This window comes from Giraffa tippelskirchi, chromosome 7, assembly GCF_054371585.1.
Source record: "Giraffa tippelskirchi isolate mGirTip1 chromosome 7, T2T-mGirTip1v1.2.pri, whole genome shotgun sequence".
Lineage (NCBI taxonomy): Eukaryota > Metazoa > Chordata > Mammalia > Artiodactyla > Giraffidae > Giraffa > Giraffa tippelskirchi.
Window position 1 is genome coordinate 64,153,804 of NC_137281.1, and position 23,411 is coordinate 64,177,214.

The following is a 23,411-nucleotide window of genomic DNA, read 5'->3' on the forward strand; positions in this document are numbered from 1 at the left end:
GTTGTTCCAGCTCCCTTTCTTGGCTTCTTTTGGGAGCTGGTGCAACAAGAGGAGCTCAGCCTCTGCCTTCTGGCTGAGATGTCACCCTTCAAACAGCAATGCCTGCCTGGAGATAATGATGGCATTTGCCAAAAGGGCTTCGTTTGGCACATGATATCTTGAAAGGACGTACACCGTCCTTTCAGCTATCAAAGGCTAGTTCAAATGACATACAAATGAGAACTCTCCAATGGAGTCTTACAGTAGGTGGAGAGTCCGAAAAAAACTCCTTCAGTCATTTCACTGAGAGTCATTGATTGGGGACACCAAGAATATAGGAAGGAATGCAGAAAGAAAAGATGAAATTGTGTTCAGGATCGGGGGGAGGGATGAACAGGGCGTGCTTGCCTTGAATCCAGGCTTTGTTGGGGGGTGGGGCATAAAGATCGAACGGGTCTGAAACTACAAATTGGGATGGTAACACAGTATCACCAGAGTTACACAACAGTGTTCCCAAATTGCAACAATGATGAAAAAGTTTACTAATCCCAACTTAACCAAGAGAAATACAGGAAACCATACACAAAATAAAACATCACCAGAAAGGTGGAAACAAACCAAATGCAAAGCAGTTCAGGGGAAAGGAACTCCATGTCCCCTGGGGGCAGACCGAGTTGCCGGCGTCCACGGTGAGCAGACAGGGATGGAGGCTGCAGAGCCGACCGCTCCCCTGGACGTGGTGTTTCCGGCAAGGGCTCTGGGTCTCTGCCCAGAGCGGGGGCTCGTTCTTCCTGCAGGGGCGAGTGAGTCATCGTCGGCGTCTGGGTGTTGCGCGGGAGCCAGGGCAGGCTCTCCCTGCCGAGGCGGTGACTCCTCCTCTGCCTCGGGTTCTCCTGCCAAAGCCCGAGCAGGTACAGGTGCACGTGGAGGTGGAGGTTCTGGCTGAGGGGGTGGGACATCAGTGCCTGGGGCTGGGGGCCCTGCAGGCACGGAGATCCGATCTGCCCGGTGTGCTGGCCAGTACCCAGCTGGCCTGGTGTCTCTGTGAGGGCAAGTCTCGGATCTCCATCTGGCCTCGGTGGATCCCTGGGTCCTGCACGTGGAGCCACCACCTCTGTAGGGACAGGTCTGGGAAGTAGAGCCTGGTTCCAGTTGGAGGCCAGTGCTAGAGCTGGGGGAGAAGCAAAGTTTGCCCACAGGCCAGCCTTGGCATGTGCGTATCCCGGGACAGAAAGCTTCCAAGAGATTCCCAAAGAATACCCAGGGTCGGATGTCTTTTGGGACTGAAGTGTGCAAGATGGGGGTGGGGGTGTGAGGCCAGCGCTTGCTGCAGGCCCAGCAGCATCTTTCGGGGACTCGTCCGTGTGTAGCTCAGCACCCCCTCCCCACACACTCCCGTGCACCAGCCCCAGCGTCCTCACCTCTGTGCTCTGGCGTGCTGGGCTCCAGGTCCTCCTGCTGCCTCAGAGGCCGGGGTTCTCGGGACTCTGGGTCGGAGCCGGGTGTGCTGAGCTCCGTGGCCGCCTCAGACTGGGCCGCCGGGTGTATCCTGGGTGGTGTCTCGGCAGCAGGCCTTCCCCGCCTCCGCTTCGCCCCCGGTGGGGCTGATGCCTCCGTGGGCACGCTCACCTGGAGCCTGCACTGGGCCTCACGGGCGGGGGGGTGGTGCTCCGACCCCTCCCTCCGGGAGGTGGACGGGGTGTCCCCGTCCTCGGCCTCATCACGTGGGAAGCTCTGCAACGACAGTGACCGTCAGCCAGCCGTGCTGGGAGTTTTCCGAGCTGGGCCTGGCCAGTGGAGCCGCTGCTTCTGCCTGCTCGAACTTCTCTTCCCAGAAGGGTCAGAGACGTGTGTCTGCTCAGATCCCCACCCGGGAGGATAGAGACCCACCTGAGGGTGTGAGGTCAGCCTGGGCGGCCGGCGCTGCCCGCACTCTCCCCATCCCACCCAGCCTGCTCTCCCCTGGGGTGTGGACACAACTTGTCCGCAGGCTTCTGACCCCACATCCGCCTGGGCTTCCTTGAGGGAGACACACCCCGAGAAACCCGCATCCACACACACAGGCAAAGGACCCGGTGTTTCCGGGTGGCATGGGAGAGGTGGCCTGGCCCCGCCTGGGGCTCCCCGTGTTACCTTTCTGTTTCTCCGGGCAAAGGGCCAGAGGCCTCTCGGGGGTGCCCTGAGCCAACGTCGACAGGGTGCCCACGCACACTGCCTGTGAGCTCTCCTGAGGCCCCGGCCTCTGGGCAGGGGCAAACAGCAGAACATCCTGGCAGCAAGTGATCTGGCTGGGGGCTCCTCTCCGCTCTGGAGGCCTGGATACCCGGGTTGCGGGTTCTGTTGGGTTCTGTTGCCGGCAGGTGACATCATTTCCTGGGGTTCGTGCTGAGGTCCCTTCCCCAAAACTTCGCAAGGGAATCTCTGGGTTTCTGACTGCTCGACCACCCCCCTTAGGCCATGTGCAGGCACAGTGACAGCCACACAGCCCAGCCCACAGCCCTGGGGAGGCCTGGGTGCAGCCAGGGCCTGAGCTCCGAGGACCCCGCTGCTCTCAGACCAGGCTCCTTCTTCTCGTAAGTGGTGTGGCCCTGGACAAGCATATGCCCCTCAGGGTTTCCCCGGTCTCTCCATCTGCAGAGTGGGGGTCATTCTCCCATCTGTTTCCTAGGTCTGTCGGCCTACGAGCAGCTCCATGCCTTTCCACCTGGGGCTGATATCACGTGGAGCTTGTGCGCTGAGACTTCAGAAAGAAAGACTCCATCCAGGGCTGACACAGCACAGAATGGGGCAGAACGAGGCCTGGATGCGCCGTGGTACCCAGGAAAAGGCACTCCCCCTCCTGACTGTTTGGAGACCCCGCATGCAAGTTGGAGGACCGAAAGGAAGACTCGAAGGTCTCCCTCTCTGATAGAAAAGAGTAGCCAACTTTCTGGTCCTCTGTTTCCATTGAGATTCTGTTCAAGTGTCCCAGCTCGGCTTCTGCGGGTGGCTGAGCTTCTAATGGCTCCCTGCGTTCTTGTCTTTTCCTCTCCAAACCTTCCGTCCGTTTCCCCCTTCTGGGGTGGATGGGCGCTGTCATTGCTTCTACCTTCGAGACAGATTGATGAAAAGTCTGGACCATCGACTCCTTTCCTCTCTTTGGTTCCGTGTCTCTCTCTGGCTGTGTCCCTCTCTTTTCCTTTCTCGATTCAGTCTGTGTCTTCCTCTTTCTCTCTCGTGTGTGGATGGATGGATGCTAGGAATGCACATGTATATGATTAGATGAGGGTTATGTTTTAGGGATAGGTTAGAGGGAGAGAAAGGCTTTAGGTCGGAGTTGGTCATGGGGGAAGGGTCAAGGGTGGTGGTGGTGTTTCTTGGAATCTGAGTGCTGTGCATTCTTCGTCTCTTTCCATATGAACCCCTTCTCAGATACACCACTTGCAAGGAGTCTCTCATGTTCCGTTTCCTATCTTTTGCATTTGTGAATGCTTAGCTTCTCTGTTGTGAAGAGGTTCCATTGGATGGAAACCCATTGGTGTACTTGGTTTCCCTCTTTCCCTTACTTGAAGAGACCCATTTCTACCTCCGCCCAGCAAATGGCAAGGAGACTCTGATGTTAAGGAGCCTTTGACCTACGCTTCTTTCTAGCTATCTCATGACATCAGTCTTTAGGGTGAGGTTTTTCCCCGATATTGAGGTGGTGTGAGATCAAAACCAATAGCGTTCTTCAGATGTAGCTGTCTGGTTTTCCCATGGACATTGATTGAAGAGGCTTTCTTGTTCCCATTTGGATATTCTCCCCTTCTGTGTCAGAGATGAGTTGACCTTGGATGCCGGGGTTTGTTTCTGGACCCTCAACTTTATTCCATCGATCTGGATCTGTGTGTGTTGTTGTATTCCCAATAGCATACTGTCCTGCTGCTGCCGCTGCGGCTAAGTCACTTCAGTCATGTCTGACTCTGCGCGACCCCATGGCCTGCAGCCTACCAGGCTCCTCCGTCCAGGGCATTTTCCAGGCAAGAGTACTGGAGTGGGTCGCCATCGCCTTCTCCGATACTCTCCTGAGGATCCTAGTTTGGTCGTCTAATTTCCTTTCACACAACCTTGGACGTCCGTATCGGGGCTTTTTCGTCGGATTGTATTGACAATTTAGGCTCTTTTCTGTTTCCGTAACCCCTTTTGCAATTCTTTGTTCGGTGCGAACATGCATTGGCATTTTGGGAGGAATAGCATCGAAGCTGTGGATTGCCTTGTGGGGCTGTGACATCATTTTCCCAATAGGAATTCTTTCAAGCCCTGAGCACAGCTTCTCTTTCCAGTGATTGGTGTGGGCTTGATCTTCTTTCTTCCATCTCTCGCCGTTTTGTGAGAACAGGTCCTTCCTTCCCTTCTGGGTTAGATGGACTCGTGGGTATCACTTCAGTGAATGGCATTGTCAGTGGGGGTGATAATTCCCTTCTCATTGGAAGACTTTGCGGTGAGTATTAGAAGTGCAAGTGATTTCTCTTCCCCTTCCTCCCTGTCCATCTCTCAGAGCCACCGGGAAACAGAGGCCTCATCCAGGGTCACACAGGCCTGAGGGAGTGCAACTAGACTGTTGTTTCTTCAGGCCCTCAGTGCTGGACATCATCCGGGATACTCTGTGTGTGTCTTCCTCAGTCTGGCGTCCCTTCAGACCTTTCCCTAGTTTTCACAGGCTTGTTGTGTTGGTGTTCTTTGTCTGTTTGGAGACACGTCCTTGAGAAGCTTTGTGTTTCCACTCATTCGTCTCGCGATGTATGACCTGTCTTTTGCTTTTGTAATGAGGTCTTTCCCACGGTAGATATCTTTGATTTTGCAAAGTCCACTGTATTCTCTGGGTTGTTTTGTGGACTGCCTTTTAGTTTTGTGTGTGAAGACTCAAAGCACGTGTCCGGTTTCTGCTCATTGTTCTTCTAGATTTGTGACAAGTTTTCATGGAAACTTTGTCTAGGGATAACTGGAAGTGAACTCGGTGTAAGGTGTCAAGTCTCCATCTCCATTCATGTCATGCCCTGCAGTTTCCAATTCCCTGTTCCTGAGTGGTTTTGGAGACCTTGTGGGAAGTTTGGTTGCATCGGAGTTTGCATTTCCACCTTGAGTAGATTCACACTGTTCTGCCCTCAGGGACACTGTCAAGGGGGAGTGAGGAGCAGCCTGCACTTGCAGCAGTGACCACACGGTGGGGCGAGTGCTGCTGTCCCCTCTGGGAGCCCCAGGCCACAGGCATCCCAGTGAGGAGCCAGCTCTGTGCTCAGCTGAAAGGAGTTAGTCTCTCAGGAGCCTCTGAGCCCTTGCCTTTGGATCACCCAGGGTGGGCATTTACTGTGACAGAAAAAAATTGCCCTGAATTCCATGGACGGAAGAGCCTGGCTGTGTAGAGTTCGTGAGTTGCCGTGAATCAGACACAACTGAGGACACAAAAACTCAATAGACTAAAACACTTTTTGGGGGTGGGGGGAGTGAAAGGGGGTGATGTGGGGTTTTTTGTCTTATATAATAGCCAAGGGAAATCTAGTTTAAACCTAAATTCACATAGATGGGAAAGGTATAGCTCTCCGTCACCCTATTAAAAAAAAAAAAAAAAAGACTTAACTTTTCTGAAAGTTTATTTAGTAGCTTCCTTGAGCAGTTCATTGTGAAGCATTTTTTTTTTTTTCTGTGACATTGGACTCATTAAAAAGTACGGTTTGCGTTTACTGGATAATTTTGTTCATTGGTTTGTTAGGGAATCTTGGTAATATTTGAGTTTCCTGGGGAGCATGGTCACATGACCTGGCCCTGGCCAATCAGTGCGTTCCACCTCCCTGGCCACTGTGATTGGCTCCGGACTGGGGCAGTGCCCAATCGGGGCCTAGGGCCGGGCCTCACGTTGGAAGCCAGGGGAAGACGAGCTCTCGTCCTGCTGGGGTAGGGGAAGGGGTGGGGCCGGGGGAGGTCAGGCTCCAGCAGTGGGAGGGGCTTGAGGTCCGCCTGCTGCAGTTGGTGACCTTCCTGCTCCCCTCAGGGCAGAGCCGCCGGCCTGAGAATGAGGGCGCTGCTGAGCCCAGGGGCTGGGATGGCCCGTTGCTGCTGTGGTCCCAGAGCTCCACCCGAGACCTGAGGGAGGCCGTCTGCCCGTGAGTCCTCTCCCGCTTGTCTGTCAGCTTGTTTGAAGCATGCTGGGTTTTCTGCCCAGCTGGCTAAGGGGAGTCCCTGGAAATGCAAGGGTGTGGGTTTTGGCAGACTTCAGGGAAGACATGCCAGATGAGCCTGGGAGACTCCAGCTTAATCTGGATTCAGGAGATATCTCTTCGGGCCAGCTAGTAATTGTAGGATAAGCCTAATGAGTCTTCACAGGATGAAGAGAGTAACGTGCCAAGGTAGCAATCGATGTCCTCCTTCGAGAGGATGAAGCTGGTGCTCAGAGAAGGGGGGAACTTGGCCACAGCAAGGAGGTGTGCACCCAGACAGAACCCCCAGATCCGGCCATTTGAGCTCAGGGAGTCCACTGGTGTGGCTTGTCCCTGTGGCAGGGGCCGAGGCACACAGCCCACCCTGATTCCTGCGGGGGCCTGACTTGGGAAGTGCCATCTGGTAGCTTTGAGACTCACCAAACCAAATTGCACTGGAGAGAGGAAGGACACCTTCCTTCATCCACCCCCCACCCCCGCCGGATTCCCACATACCCTGACCCCTTTCTCTGGATTTCGGAGCCATTTCCAGAGTCCCGCTCATATGACCTCATTCGAAGTGCACTGTGGACGAGCTGCCATGTGCAGCTGCTACCACAGCAGCCAAGGGCTTTAGCTCCCAAGTACCTCCCTTCCTTTGGAACTTGGGGGCCCTCTACTCCCCACTTGCACACCACAGACCTTTGCTGAGGATTGTGGGGACCCTCACTCAGTTTGCAGCACGTTGTAGCCATCCCTGTCCTCTCAATACCTCCCTTGCAACTCAGCTTGTGAGCTCCTTTGGAGCAGCGTGGCCCACCTGGCTGCAACGGAAGAGACACAGCTGACAGGGAAACAACAGCTTAGATCTGACAGCCGGAAAGCTCTGTCAAAAGGGACCTCCCTCTTCACACCGTAGAGGCTGTAGGAGCCGCCAGGGTTTGGGAACCAGTGCTGGGGCCAAAATGACTCCACAGCTGTTTTCCTTCCTGGGGAGGGTTCTGGCTCCAGTGGGAATGGCTCAAGTCTCCTAAGGTTCTGAAAGCCCACTGTGTGCAGATTCACGGTACACAGAGAGGAGAAGGTGGAGTCCTGCCCTGGAGGTGGGCACAGCTCACGGATGAGCCAGGCAGGCAGGCAGGCAGGCAGGGCATGAGAACACCTGAGCTGCCTTCATGAGTGAATGGTGTGGGGGCAGAGGAAGAGAAGCCGGTCTGCTCCCTCATGTGGTGCCCAGGGCAGGTTGTCCCCAGAGGAAACCCTTACGACGGTGAGGACTATCACTGCTGTTTCCCAAGGGGTTCCGTCGGTGCGTGTCTTCCCCGGAGCGGTCAGGCCGTCTCTAAAGTACACTGGCCATGGGCATTGCCTCTCCTTGGAACTTCCCATGTGTTTCTCTTTTTTATGGAACAGTGATTTTTTAGAGGGGTTCTGGGCCACAAGGTTGTTGGGTCATTTTCTAGCCTTCTGTCGTGAAGAACGCTTTCCTGGGCGTTGGGGTGGTTTGTTGTTCCAGCTCCCTTTCTTGGCTTCTTTTGGGAGCTGGTGCAACAAGAGGAGCTCAGCCTCTGCCTTCTGGCTGAGATGTCACCCTTCAAACAGCAATGCCTGCCTGGAGATAATGATGGCATTTGCCAAAAGGGCTTCGTTTGGCACATGATATCTTGAAAGGACGTACACCGTCCTTTCAGCTATCAAAGGCTAGTTCAAATGACATACAAATGAGAACTCTCCAATGGAGTCTTACAGTAGGTGGAGAGTCCGAAAAAAACTCCTTCAGTCATTTCACTGAGAGTCATTGATTGGGGACACCAAGAATATAGGAAGGAATGCAGAAAGAAAAGATGAAATTGTGTTCAGGATCGGGGGGAGGGATGAACAGGGCGTGCTTGCCTTGAATCCAGGCTTTGTTGGGGGGTGGGGCATAAAGATCGAACGGGTCTGAAACTACAAATTGGGATGGTAACACAGTATCACCAGAGTTACACAACAGTGTTCCCAAATTGCAACAATGATGAAAAAGTTTACTAATTCCAACTTAACCAAGAGAAATACAGGAAACCATACACAAAATAAAACATCACCAGAAAGGTGGAAACAAACCAAATGCAAAGCAGTTCAGGGGAAAGGAACTCCATGTCCCCTGGGGGCAGACCGAGTTGCCGGCGTCCACGGTGAGCAGACAGGGATGGAGGCTGCAGAGCCGACCGCTCCCCTGGACGTGGTGTTTCCGGCAAGGGCTCTGGGTCTCTGCCCAGAGCGGGGGCTCGTTCTTCCTGCAGGGGCGAGTGAGTCATCGTCGGCGTCTGGGTGTTGCGCGGGAGCCAGGGCAGGCTCTCCCTGCCGAGGCGGTGACTCCTCCTCTGCCTCGGGTTCTCCTGCCAAAGCCCGAGCAGGTACAGGTGCACGTGGAGGTGGAGGTTCTGGCTGAGGGGGTGGGACATCAGTGCCTGGGGCTGGGGGCCCTGCAGGCACGGAGATCCGATCTGCCCGGTGTGCTGGCCAGTACCCAGCTGGCCTGGTGTCTCTGTGAGGGCAAGTCTCGGATCTCCATCTGGCCTCGGTGGATCCCTGGGTCCTGCACGTGGAGCCACCACCTCTGTAGGGACAGGTCTGGGAAGTAGAGCCTGGTTCCAGTTGGAGGCCAGTGCTAGAGCTGGGGGAGAAGCAAAGTTTGCCCACAGGCCAGCCTTGGCATGTGCGTATCCCGGGACAGAAAGCTTCCAAGAGATTCCCAAAGAATACCCAGGGTCGGATGTCTTTTGGGACTGAAGTGTGCAAGATGGGGGTGGGGGTGTGAGGCCAGCGCTTGCTGCAGGCCCAGCAGCATCTTTCGGGGACTCGTCCGTGTGTAGCTCAGCACCCCCTCCCCACACACTCCCGTGCACCAGCCCCAGCGTCCTCACCTCTGTGCTCTGGCGTGCTGGGCTCCAGGTCCTCCTGCTGCCTCAGAGGCCGGGGTTCTCGGGACTCTGGGTCGGAGCCGGGTGTGCTGAGCTCCGTGGCCGCCTCAGACTGGGCCGCCGGGTGTATCCTGGGTGGTGTCTCGGCAGCAGGCCTTCCCCGCCTCCGCTTCGCCCCCGGTGGGGCTGATGCCTCCGTGGGCACGCTCACCTGGAGCCTGCACTGGGCCTCACGGGCGGGGGGGTGGTGCTCCGACCCCTCCCTCCGGGAGGTGGACGGGGTGTCCCCGTCCTCGGCCTCATCACGTGGGAAGCTCTGCAACGACAGTGACCGTCAGCCAGCCGTGCTGGGAGTTTTCCGAGCTGGGCCTGGCCAGTGGAGCCGCTGCTTCTGCCTGCTCGAACTTCTCTTCCCAGAAGGGTCAGAGACGTGTGTCTGCTCAGATCCCCACCCGGGAGGATAGAGACCCACCTGAGGGTGTGAGGTCAGCCTGGGCGGCCGGCGCTGCCCGCACTCTCCCCATCCCACCCAGCCTGCTCTCCCCTGGGGTGTGGACACAACTTGTCCGCAGGCTTCTGACCCCACATCCGCCTGGGCTTCCTTGAGGGAGACACACCCCGAGAAACCCGCATCCACACACACAGGCAAAGGACCCGCTGTTTCCGGGTGGCATGGGAGAGGTGGCCTGGCCCCGCCTGGGGCTCCCCGTGTTACCTTTCTGTTTCTCCGGGCAAAGGGCCAGAGGCCTCTCGGGGGTGCCCTGAGCCAACGTCGACAGGGTGCCCACGCACACTGCCTGTGAGCTCTCCTGAGGCCCCGGCCTCTGGGCAGGGGCAAACAGCAGAACATCCTGGCAGCAAGTGATCTGGCTGGGGGCTCCTCTCCGCTCTGGAGGCCTGGATACCCGGGTTGCGGGTTCTGTTGGGTTCTGTTGCCGGCAGGTGACATCATTTCCTGGGGTTCGTGCTGAGGTCCCTTCCCCAAAACTTCGCAAGGGAATCTCTGGGTTTCTGACTGCTCGACCACCCCCCTTAGGCCATGTGCAGGCACAGTGACAGCCACACAGCCCAGCCCACAGCCCTGGGGAGGCCTGGGTGCAGCCAGGGCCTGAGCTCCGAGGACCCCGCTGCTCTCAGACCAGGCTCCTTCTTCTCGTAAGTGGTGTGGCCCTGGACAAGCATATGCCCCTCAGGGTTTCCCCGGTCTCTCCATCTGCAGAGTGGGGGTCATTCTCCCATCTGTTTCCTAGGTCTGTCGGCCTACGAGCAGCTCCATGCCTTTCCACCTGGGGCTGATATCACGTGGAGCTTGTGCGCTGAGACTTCAGAAAGAAAGACTCCATCCAGGGCTGACACAGCACAGAATGGGGCAGAACGAGGCCTGGATGCGCCGTGGTACCCAGGAAAAGGCACTCCCCCTCCTGACTGTTTGGAGACCCCGCATGCAAGTTGGAGGACCGAAAGGAAGACTCGAAGGTCTCCCTCTCTGATAGAAAAGAGTAGCCAACTTTCTGGTCCTCTGTTTCCATTGAGATTCTGTTCAAGTGTCCCAGCTCGGCTTCTGCGGGTGGCTGAGCTTCTAATGGCTCCCTGCGTTCTTGTCTTTTCCTCTCCAAACCTTCCGTCCGTTTCCCCCTTCTGGGGTGGATGGGCGCTGTCATTGCTTCTACCTTCGAGACAGATTGATGAAAAGTCTGGACCATCGACTCCTTTCCTCTCTTTGGTTCCGTGTCTCTCTCTGGCTGTGTCCCTCTCTTTTCCTTTCTCGATTCAGTCTGTGTCTTCCTCTTTCTCTCTCGTGTGTGGATGGATGGATGCTAGGAATGCACATGTATATGATTAGATGAGGGTTATGTTTTAGGGATAGGTTAGAGGGAGAGAAAGGCTTTAGGTCGGAGTTGGTCATGGGGGAAGGGTCAAGGGTGGTGGTGGTGTTTCTTGGAATCTGAGTGCTGTGCATTCTTCGTCTCTTTCCATATGAACCCCTTCTCAGATACACCACTTGCAAGGAGTCTCTCATGTTCCGTTTCCTATCTTTTGCATTTGTGAATGCTTAGCTTCTCTGTTGTGAAGAGGTTCCATTGGATGGAAACCCATTGGTGTACTTGGTTTCCCTCTTTCCCTTACTTGAAGAGACCCATTTCTACCTCCGCCCAGCAAATGGCAAGGAGACTCTGATGTTAAGGAGCCTTTGACCTACGCTTCTTTCTAGCTATCTCATGACATCAGTCTTTAGGGTGAGGTTTTTCCCCGATATTGAGGTGGTGTGAGATCAAAACCAATAGCGTTCTTCAGATGTATCTGTCTGGTTTTGCCATGGACATTGATTGAAGAGGCTTTCTTGTTCCCATTTGGATATTCTCCCCTTCTGTGTCAGAGATGAGTTGACCTTGGATGCCGGGGTTTGTTTCTGGACCCTCAACTTTATTCCATCGATCTGGATCTGTGTGTGTTGTTGTATTCCCAATAGCATACTGTCCTGCTGCTGCCGCTGCGGCTAAGTCACTTCAGTCGTGTCTGACTCTGCGCGACCCCATGGCCTGCAGCCTACCAGGCTCCTCCGTCCAGGGCATTTTCCAGGCAAGAGTACTGGAGTGGGTCGCCATCGCCTTCTCCGATACTCTCCTGAGGATCCTAGTTTGGTCGTCTAATTTCCTTTCACACAACCTTGGACGTCCGTATCGGGGCTTTTTCGTCGGATTGTATTGACAATTTAGGCTCTTTTCTGTTTCCGTAACCCCTTTTGCAATTCTTTGTTCGGTGCGAACATGCATTGGCATTTTGGGAGGAATAGCATCGAAGCTGTGGATTGCCTTGTGGGGCTGTGACATCATTTTCCCAATAGGAATTCTTTCAAGCCCTGAGCACAGCTTCTCTTTCCAGTGATTGGTGTGGGCTTGATCTTCTTTCTTCCATCTCTCGCCGTTTTGTGAGAACAGGTCCTTCCTTCCCTTCTGGGTTAGATGGACTCGTGGGTATCACTTCAGTGAATGGCATTGTCAGTGGGGGTGATAATTCCCTTCTCATTGGAAGACTTTGCTGTGAGTATTAGAAGTGCAAGTGATTTCTCTTCCCCTTCCTCCCTGTCCATCTCTCAGAGCCATGGGGAAACAGAGGCCTCATCCAGGGTCACACGGGCCTGAGGGAGTGCAACTAGACTGTTGTTTCTTCAGGCCCTCAGTGCTGGACATCATCCGGGATACTCTGTGTGTGTCTTCCTCAGTCTGGCGTCCCTTCAGACCTTTCCCTAGTTTTCACAGGCTTGTTGTGTTGGTGTTCTTTGTCTGTTTGGAGACACGTCCTTGAGAAGCTTTGTGTTTCCACTCATTCGTCTCGCGATGTATGACCTGTCTTTTGCTTTTGTAATGAGGTCTTTCCCACGGTAGATATCTTTGATTTTGCAAAGTCCACTGTATTCTCTGGGTTGTTTTGTGGACTGCCTTTTAGTTTTGTGTGTGAAGACTCAAAGCACGTGTCCGGTTTCTGCTCATTGTTCTTCTAGATTTGTGACAAGTTTTCATGGAAACTTTGTCTAGGGATAACTGGAAGTGAACTCGGTGTAAGGTGTCAAGTCTCCATCTCCATTCATGTCATGCCCTGCAGTTTCCAATTCCCTGTTCCTGAGTGGTTTTGGAGACCTTGTGGGAAGTTTGGTTGCATCGGAGTTTGCATTTCCACCTTGAGTAGATTCACACTGTTCTGCCCTCAGGGACACTGTCAAGGGGGAGTGAGGAGCAGCCTGCACTTGCAGCAGTGACCACACGGTGGGGCGAGTGCTGCTGTCCCCTCTGGGAGCCCCAGGCCACAGGCATCCCAGTGAGGAGCCAGCTCTGTGCTCAGCTGAAAGGAGTTATTCTCTCAGGAGCCTCTGAGCCCTTGCCTTTGGATCACCCAGGGTGGGCATTTACTGTGACAGAAAAAAATTGCCCTGAATTCCATGGACGGAAGAGCCTGGCTGTGTAGAGTTCGTGAGTTGCCGTGAATCAGACACAACTAAGGACACAAAAACTCAATAGACTAAAACAATTTTTGGGGGTTGGGGGAGTGAAAGGGGGTGATGTGGGGTTTTTTGTCTTATATAATAGCCAAGGGAAATCTAGTTTAAACCTAAGTTCACATAGATGGGAAAGGTATAGCTCTCCGTCACCCTATTAAAAAAAAACAAAAAAAAACGACTTAACTTTTCTGAAAGTTTATTTAGTAGCTTCCTTGAGCAGTTCATTGTGAAGCATTTTTTTTTTTTCTGTGACATTGGCCTCATTAAAAAGTACGGTTTGCGTTTACTGGATAATTTTGTTCATTGGTTTGTTAGGGAATCTTGGTAATATTTGAGTTTCCTGGGGAGCATGGTCACATGACCTGGCCCTGGCCAATCGGTGCGTTCCACCTCCCTGGCCACTGTGATTGGCTCCGGACTGGGGCAGTGCCCAATCGGGGCCCAGGGCCGGGCCTCACGTTGGAAGCCAGGGGAAGACGAGCTCTCGTCCTGCTGGGGTAGGGGAAGGGGTGGGGCCGGGGGAGGTCAGGCTCCAGCAGTGGGAGGGGCTTGAGGTCCGCCTGCGGCAGTTGGTGACCTTCCTGCTCCCCTCAGGGCAGAGCCGCCGGCCTGAGAATGAGGGCGCTGCTGAGCCCAGGGGCTGGGATGGCCCGTTGCTGCTGTGGTCCCAGAGCTCCACCCGAGACCTGAGGGAGGCCGTCTGCCCGTGAGTCCTCTCCCGCTTGTCTGTCAGCTTGTTTGAAGCATGCTGGGTTTTCTGCCCAGCTGGCTAAGGGGAGTCCCTGGAAATGCAAGGGTGTGGGTTTTGGCAGACTTCAGGGAAGACATGCCAGATGAGCCTGGGAGACTCCAGCTTAATCTGGATTCAGGAGATATCTCTTCGGGCCAGCTAGTAATTGTAGGATAAGCCTAATGAGTCTTCACAGGATGAAGAGAGTAACGTGCCAAGGTAGCAATCGATGTCCTCCTTCGAGAGGATGAAGCTGGTGCTCAGAGAAGGGGGGAACTTGGCCACAGCAAGGAGGTGTGCACCCAGACAGAACCCCCAGGTCCGGCCATTTGAGCTCAGGGAGGCCAGTGGTGTGGCTTGTCCCTGTGGCAGGGGCCGAGGCACGCAGCCCACCCTGATTCCTGCGGGGGCCTGACTTGGGAAGTGCCATCTGGTAGCTTTGAGACTCACCAAAGCAAATTGCACTGGAGAGAGGAAGGACACCTTCCTTCATCCACCCCCCACCCCCGCCGGATTCCCACATACCCTGACCCCTTTCTCTGGATTTCGGAGCCATTTCCAGAGTCCCGCTCATATGACCTCATTCGAAGTGCACTGTGGACGAGCTGCCATGTGCAGCTGCTACCACAGCAGCCAAGGGCTTTAGCTCCCGAGTACCTCCCTTCCTTTGGAACTTGGGGGCCCTCTACTCCCCACTTGCACACCACAGACCTTTGCTGAGGATTGTGGGGACCCTCACTCAGTTTGCAGCACGTTGTAGCCATCCCTGTCCTCTCAATACCTCCCTTGCAACTCAGCTTGTGAGCTCCTTTGGAGCAGCGTGGCCCACCTGGCTGCAACGGAAGAGACACAGCTGACAGGGAAACAACAGCTTAGATCTGACAGCCGGAAAGCTCTGTCAAAAGGGACCTCCCTCTTCACACCGTAGAGGCTGTAGGAGCCGCCAGGGTTTGGGAACCAGTGCTGGGGCCAAAATGACTCCACAGCTGTTTTCCTTCCTGGGGAGGGTTCTGGCTCCAGTGGGAATGGCTCAAGTCTCCTAAGGTTCTGAAAGCCCACTGTGTGCAGATTCACGGTACACAGAGAGGAGAAGGTGGAGTCCTGCCCTGGAGGTGGGCACAGCTCACGGATGAGCCAGGCAGGCAGGCAGGCAGGCAGGGCATGAGAACACCTGAGCTGCCTTCATGAGTGAATGGTGTGGGGGCAGAGGAAGAGAAGCCGGTCTGCTCCCTCATGTGGTGCCCAGGGCAGGTTGTCCCCAGAGGAAACCCTTACGACGGTGAGGACTATCACTGCTGTTTCCCAAGGGGTTCCGTCGGTGCGTGTCTTCCCCGGAGCGGTCAGGCCGTCTCTAAAGTACACTGGCCATGGGCATTGCCTCTCCTTGGAACTTCCCATGTGTTTCTCTTTTTTATGGAACAGTGATTTTTTAGAGGGGTTCTGGGCCACAAGGTTGTTGGGTCATTTTCTAGCCTTCTGTCGTGAAGAACGCTTTCCTGGGCGTTGGGGTGGTTTGTTGTTCCAGCTCCCTTTCTTGGCTTCTTTTGGGAGCTGGTGCAACAAGAGGAGCTCAGCCTCTGCCTTCTGGCTGAGATGTCACCCTTCAAACAGCAATGCCTGCCTGGAGATAATGATGGCATTTGCCAAAAGGGCTTCGTTTGGCACATGATATCTTGAAAGGACGTACACCGTCCTTTCAGCTATCAAAGGCTAGTTCAAATGACATACAAATGAGAACTCTCCAATGGAGTCTTACAGTAGGTGGAGAGTCCGAAAAAAACTCCTTCAGTCATTTCACTGAGAGTCATTGATTGGGGACACCAAGAATATAGGAAGGAATGCAGAAAGAAAAGATGAAATTGTGTTCAGGATCGGGGGGAGGGATGAACAGGGCGTGCTTGCCTTGAATCCAGGCTTTGTTGGGGGGTGGGGCATAAAGATCGAACGGGTCTGAAACTACAAAGTGGGATGGTAACACAGTATCACCAGAGTTACACAACAGTGTTCCCAAATTGCAACAATGATGAAAAAGTTTACTAATCCCAACTTAACCAAGAGAAATACAGGAAACCATACACAAAATAAAACATCACCAGAAAGGTGGAAACAAACCAAATGCAAAGCAGTTCAGGGGAAAGGAACTCCATGTCCCCTGGGGGCAGACCGAGTTGCCGGCGTCCACGGTGAGCAGACAGGGATGGAGGCTGCAGAGCCGACCGCTCCCCTGGACGTGGTGTTTCCGGCAAGGGCTCTGGGTCTCTGCCCAGAGCGGGGGCTCGTTCTTCCTGCAGGGGCGAGTGAGTCATCGTCGGCGTCTGGGTGTTGCGCGGGAGCCAGGGCAGGCTCCCCCTGCCGAGGCGGTGACTCCTCCTCTGCCTCGGGTTCTCCTGCCAAAGCCCGAGCAGGTACAGGTGCACGTGGAGGTGGAGGTTATGGCTGAGGGGGTGGGACGTCTGTGCCTGGGGCTGGGGGCCCTGCAGGCACGGAGATCCGATCTGCCCGGTGTGCTGGCCAGTACCCAGCTGGCCTGGTGTCTCTGCGAGGGCAAGTCTCGGTTCTCCATCTGGCCTCGGTGGATCCCTGGGTCCTGCACGTGGAGCCACCACCTCTGTAGGGACAGGTCTGGGAAGTAGAGCCTGGTTCCAGTTGGAGGCCAGTGCTAGAGCTGGGGGAGAAGCAAAGTTTGCCCACAGGCCAGCCTTGGCATGTGCGTATCCCGGGACAGAAAGCTTCCAAGAGATTCCCAAAGAATACCCAGGGTCGGATGTCTTTTGGGACTGAAGTGTGCAAGATGGGGGTGGGGGTGTGAGGCCAGCGCTTGCTGCAGGCCCAGCAGCATCTTTCGGGGACTCGTCCGTGTGTAGCTCAGCACCCCCTCCCCACACACTCCCGTGCACCAGCCCCAGCGTCCTCACCTCTGTGCTCTGGCGTGCTGGGCTCCAGGTCCTCCTGCTGCCTCAGAGGCCGGGGTTCTCGGGACTCTGGGTCGGAGCCGGGTGTGCTGAGCTCCGTGGCCGCCTCAGACTGGGCCGCCGGGTGTATCCTGGGCGGTGTCTCGGCAGCAGGCCTTCCCCGCCTCCGCTTCGCCCCCGGTGGGGCTGATGCCTCCGTGGGCACGCTCACCTGGAGCCTGCACTGGGCCTCACGGGCGGGGGGGTGGTGCTCCGACCCCTCCCTCCGGGAGGTGGACGGGGTGTCCCCGTCCTCGGCCTCATCACGTGGGAAGCTCTGCAACGACAGTGACCGTCAGCCAGCCGTGCTGGGAGTTTTCCGAGCTGGGCCTGGCCAGTGGAGCCGCTGCTTCTGCCTGCTCGAACTTCTCTTCCCAGAAGGGTCAGAGACGTGTGTCTGCTCAGATCCCCACCCGGGAGGAAAGAGACTCACCTGAGGGTGTGAGGTCAGCCTGGGCGGCCGGCGCTGCCCGCACTCTCCCCATCCCACCCAGCCTGCTCTCCCCTGGGGTGTGGACACAACTTCTCCGCAGGCTTCTGACCCCACATCCGCCTGGGCTTCCTTGAGGGAGACACACCCCGAGAAACCCGCATCCACACACACAGGCAAAGGACCCGGTGTTTCCGGGTGGCATGGGAGAGGTGGCCTGGCCCCGCCTGGGGCTCCCCGTGTTACCTTTCTGTTTCTCCGGGCAAAGGGCCAGAGGCCTCTCGGGGGTGCCCTGAGCCAACGTCGACAGGGTGCCCACGCACACTGCCTGTGAGCTCTCCTGAGGCCCCGGCCTCTGGGCAGGGGCAAGCAGCAGAACATCCTGGCAGCAAGTGATCTGGCTGGGGGCTCCTCTCCGCTCTGGAGGCCTGGATACCCGGGTTGCGGGTTCTGTTGGGTTCTGTTGCCGGCAGGTGACATCATTTCCTGGGGTTCGTGCTGAGGTCCCTTCCCCAAAACTTCGCAAGGGAATCTCTGGGTTTCTGACTGCTCGACCACCCCCCTTAGGCCATGTGCAGGCACAGTGACAGCCACACAGCCCAGCCCACAGCCCTGGGGAGGCCTGGGTGCAGCCAGGGCCTGAGCTCCAAGGACCCCGCTGCTCTCAGACCAGGCTCCTTCTTCTCATAAGTGGTGTGGCCCTGGACAAGCATATGCCCCTCAGGGTTTCCCCGGTCTCTCCATCTGCAGAGTGGGGGTCATTCTCCCATCTGTTTCCTAGGTCTGTCGGCCTACGAGCAGCTCCATGCCTTTCCACCTGGGGCTGATATCACGTGGAGCTTGTGCGCTGAGACTTCAGAAAGAAAGACTCCATCCAGGGCTGACACAGCACAGAATGGGGCAGAACGAGGCCTGGATGCGCCGTGGTACCCAGGAAAAGGCACTCCCCCTCCTGACTGTTTGGAGACCCCGCATGCAAGTTGGAGGACCGAAAGGAAGTCTCGAACGTCTCCCTCTCTGATAGAAAAGAGTAGCCAACTTTCTGGTCCTCTGTTTCCATTGAGATTCTGTTCAAGTGTCCCAGCTCGGCTTCTGCGGGTGGCTGAGCTTCTAATGGCTCCCTGCGTTCTTGTCTTTTCCTCTCCAAACCTTCCGTCCGTTTCCCCCTTCTGGGGTGGATGGGCGCTGTCATTGCTTCTACCTTCGAGACAGATTGATGAAAAGTCTGGACCATCGACTCCTTTCCTCTCTTTGGTTCCGTGTCTCTCTCTGGCTGTGTCCCTCTCTTTTCCTTTCTCGATTCAGTCTGTGTCTTCCTCTTTCTCTCTCGTGTGTGGATGGATGGATGCTAGGAATGCACATGTATATGATTAGATGAGGGTTATGTTTTAGGGATAGGTTAGAGGGAGAGAAAGGCTTTAGGTCGGAGTTGGTCATGGGGGAAGGGTCAAGGGTGGTGGTGGTGTTTCTTGGAATCTGAGTGCTGTGCATTCTTCGTCTCTTTCCATATGAACCCCTTCTCAGATACACCACTTGCAAGGAGTCTTTCATGTTCCGTTTCCTATCTTTTGCATTTGTGAATGCTTAGCTTCTCTGTTGTGAAGAGGTTCCATTGGATGGATACCCATTGGTGTACTTGGTTTCCCTCTTTCCCTTACTTGAAGAGACCCATTTCTACCTCCGCCCAGCAAATGGCAAGGAGACTCTGATGTTAAGGAGCCTTTGACCTACGCTTCTTTCTAGCTATCTCATGACATCAGTCTTTAGGGTGAGGTTTTTCCCCGATATTGAGGTGGTGTGAGATCAAAACCAATAGCGTTCTTCAGATGTAGCTGTCTGGTTTTCCCATGGACATTGATTGAAGAGGCTTTCTTGTTCCCATTTGGATATTCTCCCCTTCTGTGTCAGAGATGAGTTGACCTTGGATGCCGGGGTTTGTTTCTGGACCCTCAACTTTATTCCATCGATCTGGATCTGTGTGTGTTGTTGTATTCCCAATAGCGTACTGTCCTGCTGCTGCCGCTGCGGCTAAGTCACTTCAGTCGTGTCTGACTCTGCGCGACCCCATGGCCTGCAGCCTACCAGGCTCCTCCGTCCAGGGCATTTTCCAGGCAAGAGTACTGGAGTGGGTCGCCATCGCCTTCTCCGATACTCTCCTGAGGATCCTAGTTTGGTCGTCTAATTTCCTTTCACACAACCTTGGACGTCCGTATCGGGGCTTTTTCGTCGGATTGTATTGACAATTTAGGCTCTTTTCTGTTTCCGTAACCCCTTTTGCAATTCTTTGTTCGGTGCGAATATGCATTGGCATTTTGGGAGGAATAGCATCGAAGCTGTGGATTGCCTTGTGGGGCTGTGACATCATTTTCCCAATAGGAATTCTTTCAAGCCCTGAGCACAGCTTCTCTTTCCAGTGATTGGTGTGGGCTTGATCTTCTTTCTTCCATCTCTCGCCGTTTTGTGAGAACAGGTCCTTCCTTCCCTTCTGGGTTAGATGGACTCGTGGGTATCACTTCAGTGAATGGCATTGTCAGTGGGGGTGATAATTCCCTTCTCATTGGAAGACTTTGCGGTGAGTATTAGAAGTGCAAGTGATTTCTCTTCCCCTTCCTCCCTGTCCATCTCTCAGAGCCACCGGGAAACAGAGGCCTCATCCAGGGTCACACAGGCCTGAGGGAGTGCAACTAGACTGTTGTTTCTTCAGGCCCTCAGTGCTGGACATCATCCGGGATACTCTGTGTGTGTCTTCCTCAGTCTGGCGTCCCTTCAGACCTTTCCCTAGTTTTCACAGGCTTGTTGTGTTGGTGTTCTTTGTCTGTTTGGAGACACGTCCTTGAGAAGCTTTGTGTTTCCACTCATTCGTCTCGCGATGTATGACCTGTCTTTTGCTTTTGTAATGAGGTCTTTCCCACGGTAGATATCTTTGATTTTGCAAAGTCCACTGTATTCTCTGGGTTGTTTTGTGGACTGCCTTTTAGTTTTGTGTGTGAAGACTCAAAGCACGTGTCCGGTTTCTGCTCATTGTTCTTCTAGATTTGTGACAAGTTTTCATGGAAACTTTGTCTAGGGATAACTGGAAGTGAACTCGGTGTAAGGTGTCAAGTCTCCATCTCCATTCATGTCATGCCCTGCAGTTTCCAATTCCCTGTTCCTGAGTGGTTTTGGAGACCTTGTGGGAAGTTTGGTTGCATCGGAGTTTGCATTTCCACCTTGAATAGATTCACACTGTTCTGCCCTCAGGGACACTGTCAAGGGGGAGTGAGGAGCAGCCTGCACTTGCAGCAGTGACCACACGGTGGGGCGAGTGCTGCTGTTCCCTCTGGGAGCCCCAGGCCACAGGCATCCCAGTGAGGAGCCAGCTCTGTGCTCAGCTGAAAGGAGTTAGTCTCTCAGGAGCCTCTGAGCCCTTGCCTTTGGATCACCCAGGGTGGGCATTTACTGTGACAGAAAAAAATTGCCCTGAATTCCATGGACGGAAGAGCCTGGCTGTGTAGAGTTCGTGAGTTGCCGTGAATCAGACACAACTGAGGACACAAAAACTCAATAGACTAAAACACTTTTTGGGGGTGGGGGGAGTGAAAGGGGGTGATGTCGGGTTTTTTGTCTTATATAATAGCCAAGGGAAATCTAGTTTAAACCTAAATTCACATAGATGGGAAAGGTATAGCTCTCCGACACTCTAATAAAAAAAAAAAAAAAAAGACTTAACTTTTCTGAAAGTTTATTTAGTAGCTTCCTTGAGCAGTTCATTGTGAAGCATTTTTTTTTTTTCTGTGACATTGGCCTCATTAAAAAGTACGGTTTGCGTTTACTGGATAATTTTGTTCATTGGTTTGTTAGGGAATCGTGGTAATATTTGAGTTTCCTGGGGAGCATGGTCACATGACCTGGCCCTGGCCAATCGGTGCGTTCCACCTCCCTGGCCACTGTGATTGGCTCCGGACTGGGGCAGTGCCCAATCGGGGCCCAGGGCCGGGCCTCACGTTGGAAGCCAGGGGAAGACGAGCTCTCGTCCTGCTGGGGTAGGGGAAGGGGTGGGGCCGGGGGAGGTCAGGCTCCAGCAGTGGGAGGGGCTTGAGGTCCGCCTGCAGCAGTTGGTGACCTTCCTGCTCCCCTCAGGGCAGAGCCGCCGGCCTGAGAATGAGGGCGCTGCTGAGCCCAGGGGCTGGGATGGCCCGTTGCTGCTGTGGTCCCAGAGCTCCACCCGAGACCTGAGGGAGGCCGTCTGCCCGTGAGTCCTCTCCCGCTTGTCTGTCAGCTTGTTTGAAGCATGCTGGGTTTTCTGCCCAGCTGGCTAAGGGGAGTCCCTGGAAATGCAAGGGTGTGGGTTTTGGCAGACTTCAGGGAAGACATGCCAGATGAGCCTGGGAGACTCCAGCTTAATCTGGATTCAGGAGATATCTCTTCGGGCCAGCTAGTAATTGTAGGATAAGCCTAATGAGTCTTCACAGGATGAAGAGAGTAACGTGCCAAGGTAGCAATCGATGTCCTCCTTCGAGAGGATGAAGCTGGTGCTCAGAGAAGGGGGGAACTTGGCCACAGCAAGGAGGTGTGCACCCAGACAGAAACCCAAGATCCGGCCATTTGAGCTCAGGGAGGCCAGTGGTGTGGCTTGTCCCTGTGGCAGGGGCCGAGGCACGCAGCCCACCCTGATTCTTGCGGGGGCCTGACTTGGGAAGTGCCATCTGGTAGCTTTGAGACTCACCAAAACAAATTGCACTGGAGAGAGGAAGGACACCTTCCTTCATCCACCCCCCACCCCCGCCGGATTCCCACATACCCTGACCCCATTCTCTGGATTTCGGAGCCATTTCCAGAGTCCCGCTCATATGACCTCATTCGAAGTGCACTGTGGACGAGCTGCCATCTGCAGCTGCTACCACAGCAGCCAAGGGCTTTAGCTCCCGAGTACCTCCCTTCCTTTGGAACTTGGGGGCCCTCTACTCCCCACTTGCACACCACAGACCTTTGCTGAGGATTGTGGGGACCCTCACTCAGTTTGCAGCACGTTGTAGCCATCCCTGTCCTCTCAATACCTCCCTTGCAACTCAGCTTGTGAGCTCCTTTGGAGCAGCGTGGCCCACCTGGCTGCAACGGAAGAGACACAGCTGACAGGGAAACAACAGCTTAGATCTGACAGCCGGAAAGCTCTGTCAAAAGGGACCTCCCTCATCACACCATAGAGGCTGTAGGAGCCGCCAGGGTTTGGGAACCAGTGCTGGGGCCAAAATGACTCCACAGCTGTTTTCCTTCCTGGGGAGGGTTCTGGCTCCAGTGGGAATGGCTCAAGTCTCCTAAGGTTCTGAAAGCCCACTGTGTGCAGATTCACGGTACACAGAGAGGAGAAGGTGGAGTCCTGCCCTGGAGGTGGGCACAGCTCACGGATGAGCCAGGCAGGCAGGCAGGCAGGCAGGGCATGAGAACACCTGAGCTGCCTTCATGAGTGAATGGTGTGGGGGCAGAGGAAGAGAAGCCGGTCTGCTCCCTCATGTGGTGCCCAGGGCAGGTTGTCCCCAGAGGAAACCCTTACGACGGTGAGGACTATCACTGCTGTTTCCCAAGGGGTTCCGTCGGTGCGTGTCTTCCCCGGAGCGGTCAGGCCGTCTCTAAAGTACACTGGCCATGGGCATTGCCTCTCCTTGGAACTTCCCATGTGTTTCTCTTTTTTATGGAACAGTGATTTTTTAGAGGGGTTCTGGGCCACAAGGTTGTTGGGTCATTTTCTAGCCTTCTGTCGTGAAGAACGCTTTCCTGGGCGTTGGGGTGGTTTGTTGTTCCAGCTCCCTTTCTTGGCTTCTTTTGGGAGCTGGTGCAACAAGAGGAGCTCAGCCTCTGCCTTCTGGCTGAGATGTCACCCTTCAAACAGCAATGCCTGCCTGGAGATAATGATGGCATTTGCCAAAAGGGCTTCGTTTGGCACATGATATCTTGAAAGGACGTACACCGTCCTTTCAGCTATCAAAGGCTAGTTCAAATGACATACAAATGAGAACTCTCCAATGGAGTCTTACAGTAGGTGGAGAGTCCGAAAAAAACTCCTTCAGTCATTTCACTGAGAGTCATTGATTGGGGACACCAAGAATATAGGAAGGAATGCAGAAAGAAAAGATGAAATTGTGTTCAGGATCGGGGGGAGGGATGAACAGGGCGTGCTTGCCTTGAATCCAGGCTTTGTTGGGGGGTGGGGCATAAAGATCGAACGGGTCTGAAACTACAAATTGGGATGGTAACACAGTATCACCAGAGTTACACAACAGTGTTCCCAAATT

General features: G+C 54.8%; 1 protein-coding gene and 1 long non-coding RNA gene across 2 annotated transcripts in view; one reads left to right on the forward strand and one right to left on the reverse strand.

Moving 5' to 3' along the window:
- The window catches only part of LOC145513994 (uncharacterized), a 159,993-nt gene extending 139,150 nt beyond the window's left edge, over positions 1 to 20,843 (forward strand). The window contains exons 20-22 of the long non-coding RNA XR_014059798.1: positions 5,987 to 6,098; positions 13,626 to 13,737; positions 17,924 to 20,843. This is a non-coding gene — a long non-coding RNA (uncharacterized LOC145513994). The remainder of the gene's footprint in view (positions 1 to 5,986; positions 6,099 to 13,625; positions 13,738 to 17,923) is intronic.
- LOC145513968 (uncharacterized) lies at positions 498 to 2,275 on the reverse strand. Its single transcript, XM_081511051.1, has 3 exons — positions 2,113 to 2,275; positions 1,401 to 1,713; positions 498 to 1,150 (listed from the first exon to the last, which is right to left on the reverse strand). Exons 1-3 carry the CDS (start codon positions 2,245 to 2,247, stop codon positions 522 to 524), a joined length of 1,077 nt encoding a protein of 358 aa, XP_081367177.1. The 5' UTR covers positions 2,248 to 2,275; the 3' UTR covers positions 498 to 521.
- Positions 20,844 to 23,411: the final 2,568 nt, after the last annotated feature.

Coding starts and splice junctions, on each gene's coding strand:
- LOC145513968 (XM_081511051.1), bottom strand. CDS start 2,247: ATGTTCTGCTGTTTGCCCCTGCCCAGAGGCCGGGGCCTCAGGAGAGCT. Junction 1,714..2,112: donor TTGCCCGGAGAAACAGAAAG/GTAACACGGGGA, acceptor CTGTCGTTGCAG/AGCTTCCCACGTGATGAGGC. Junction 1,151..1,400: donor CAGCACGCCAGAGCACAGAG/GTGAGGACGCTG, acceptor CTTCTCCCCCAG/CTCTAGCACTGGCCTCCAAC.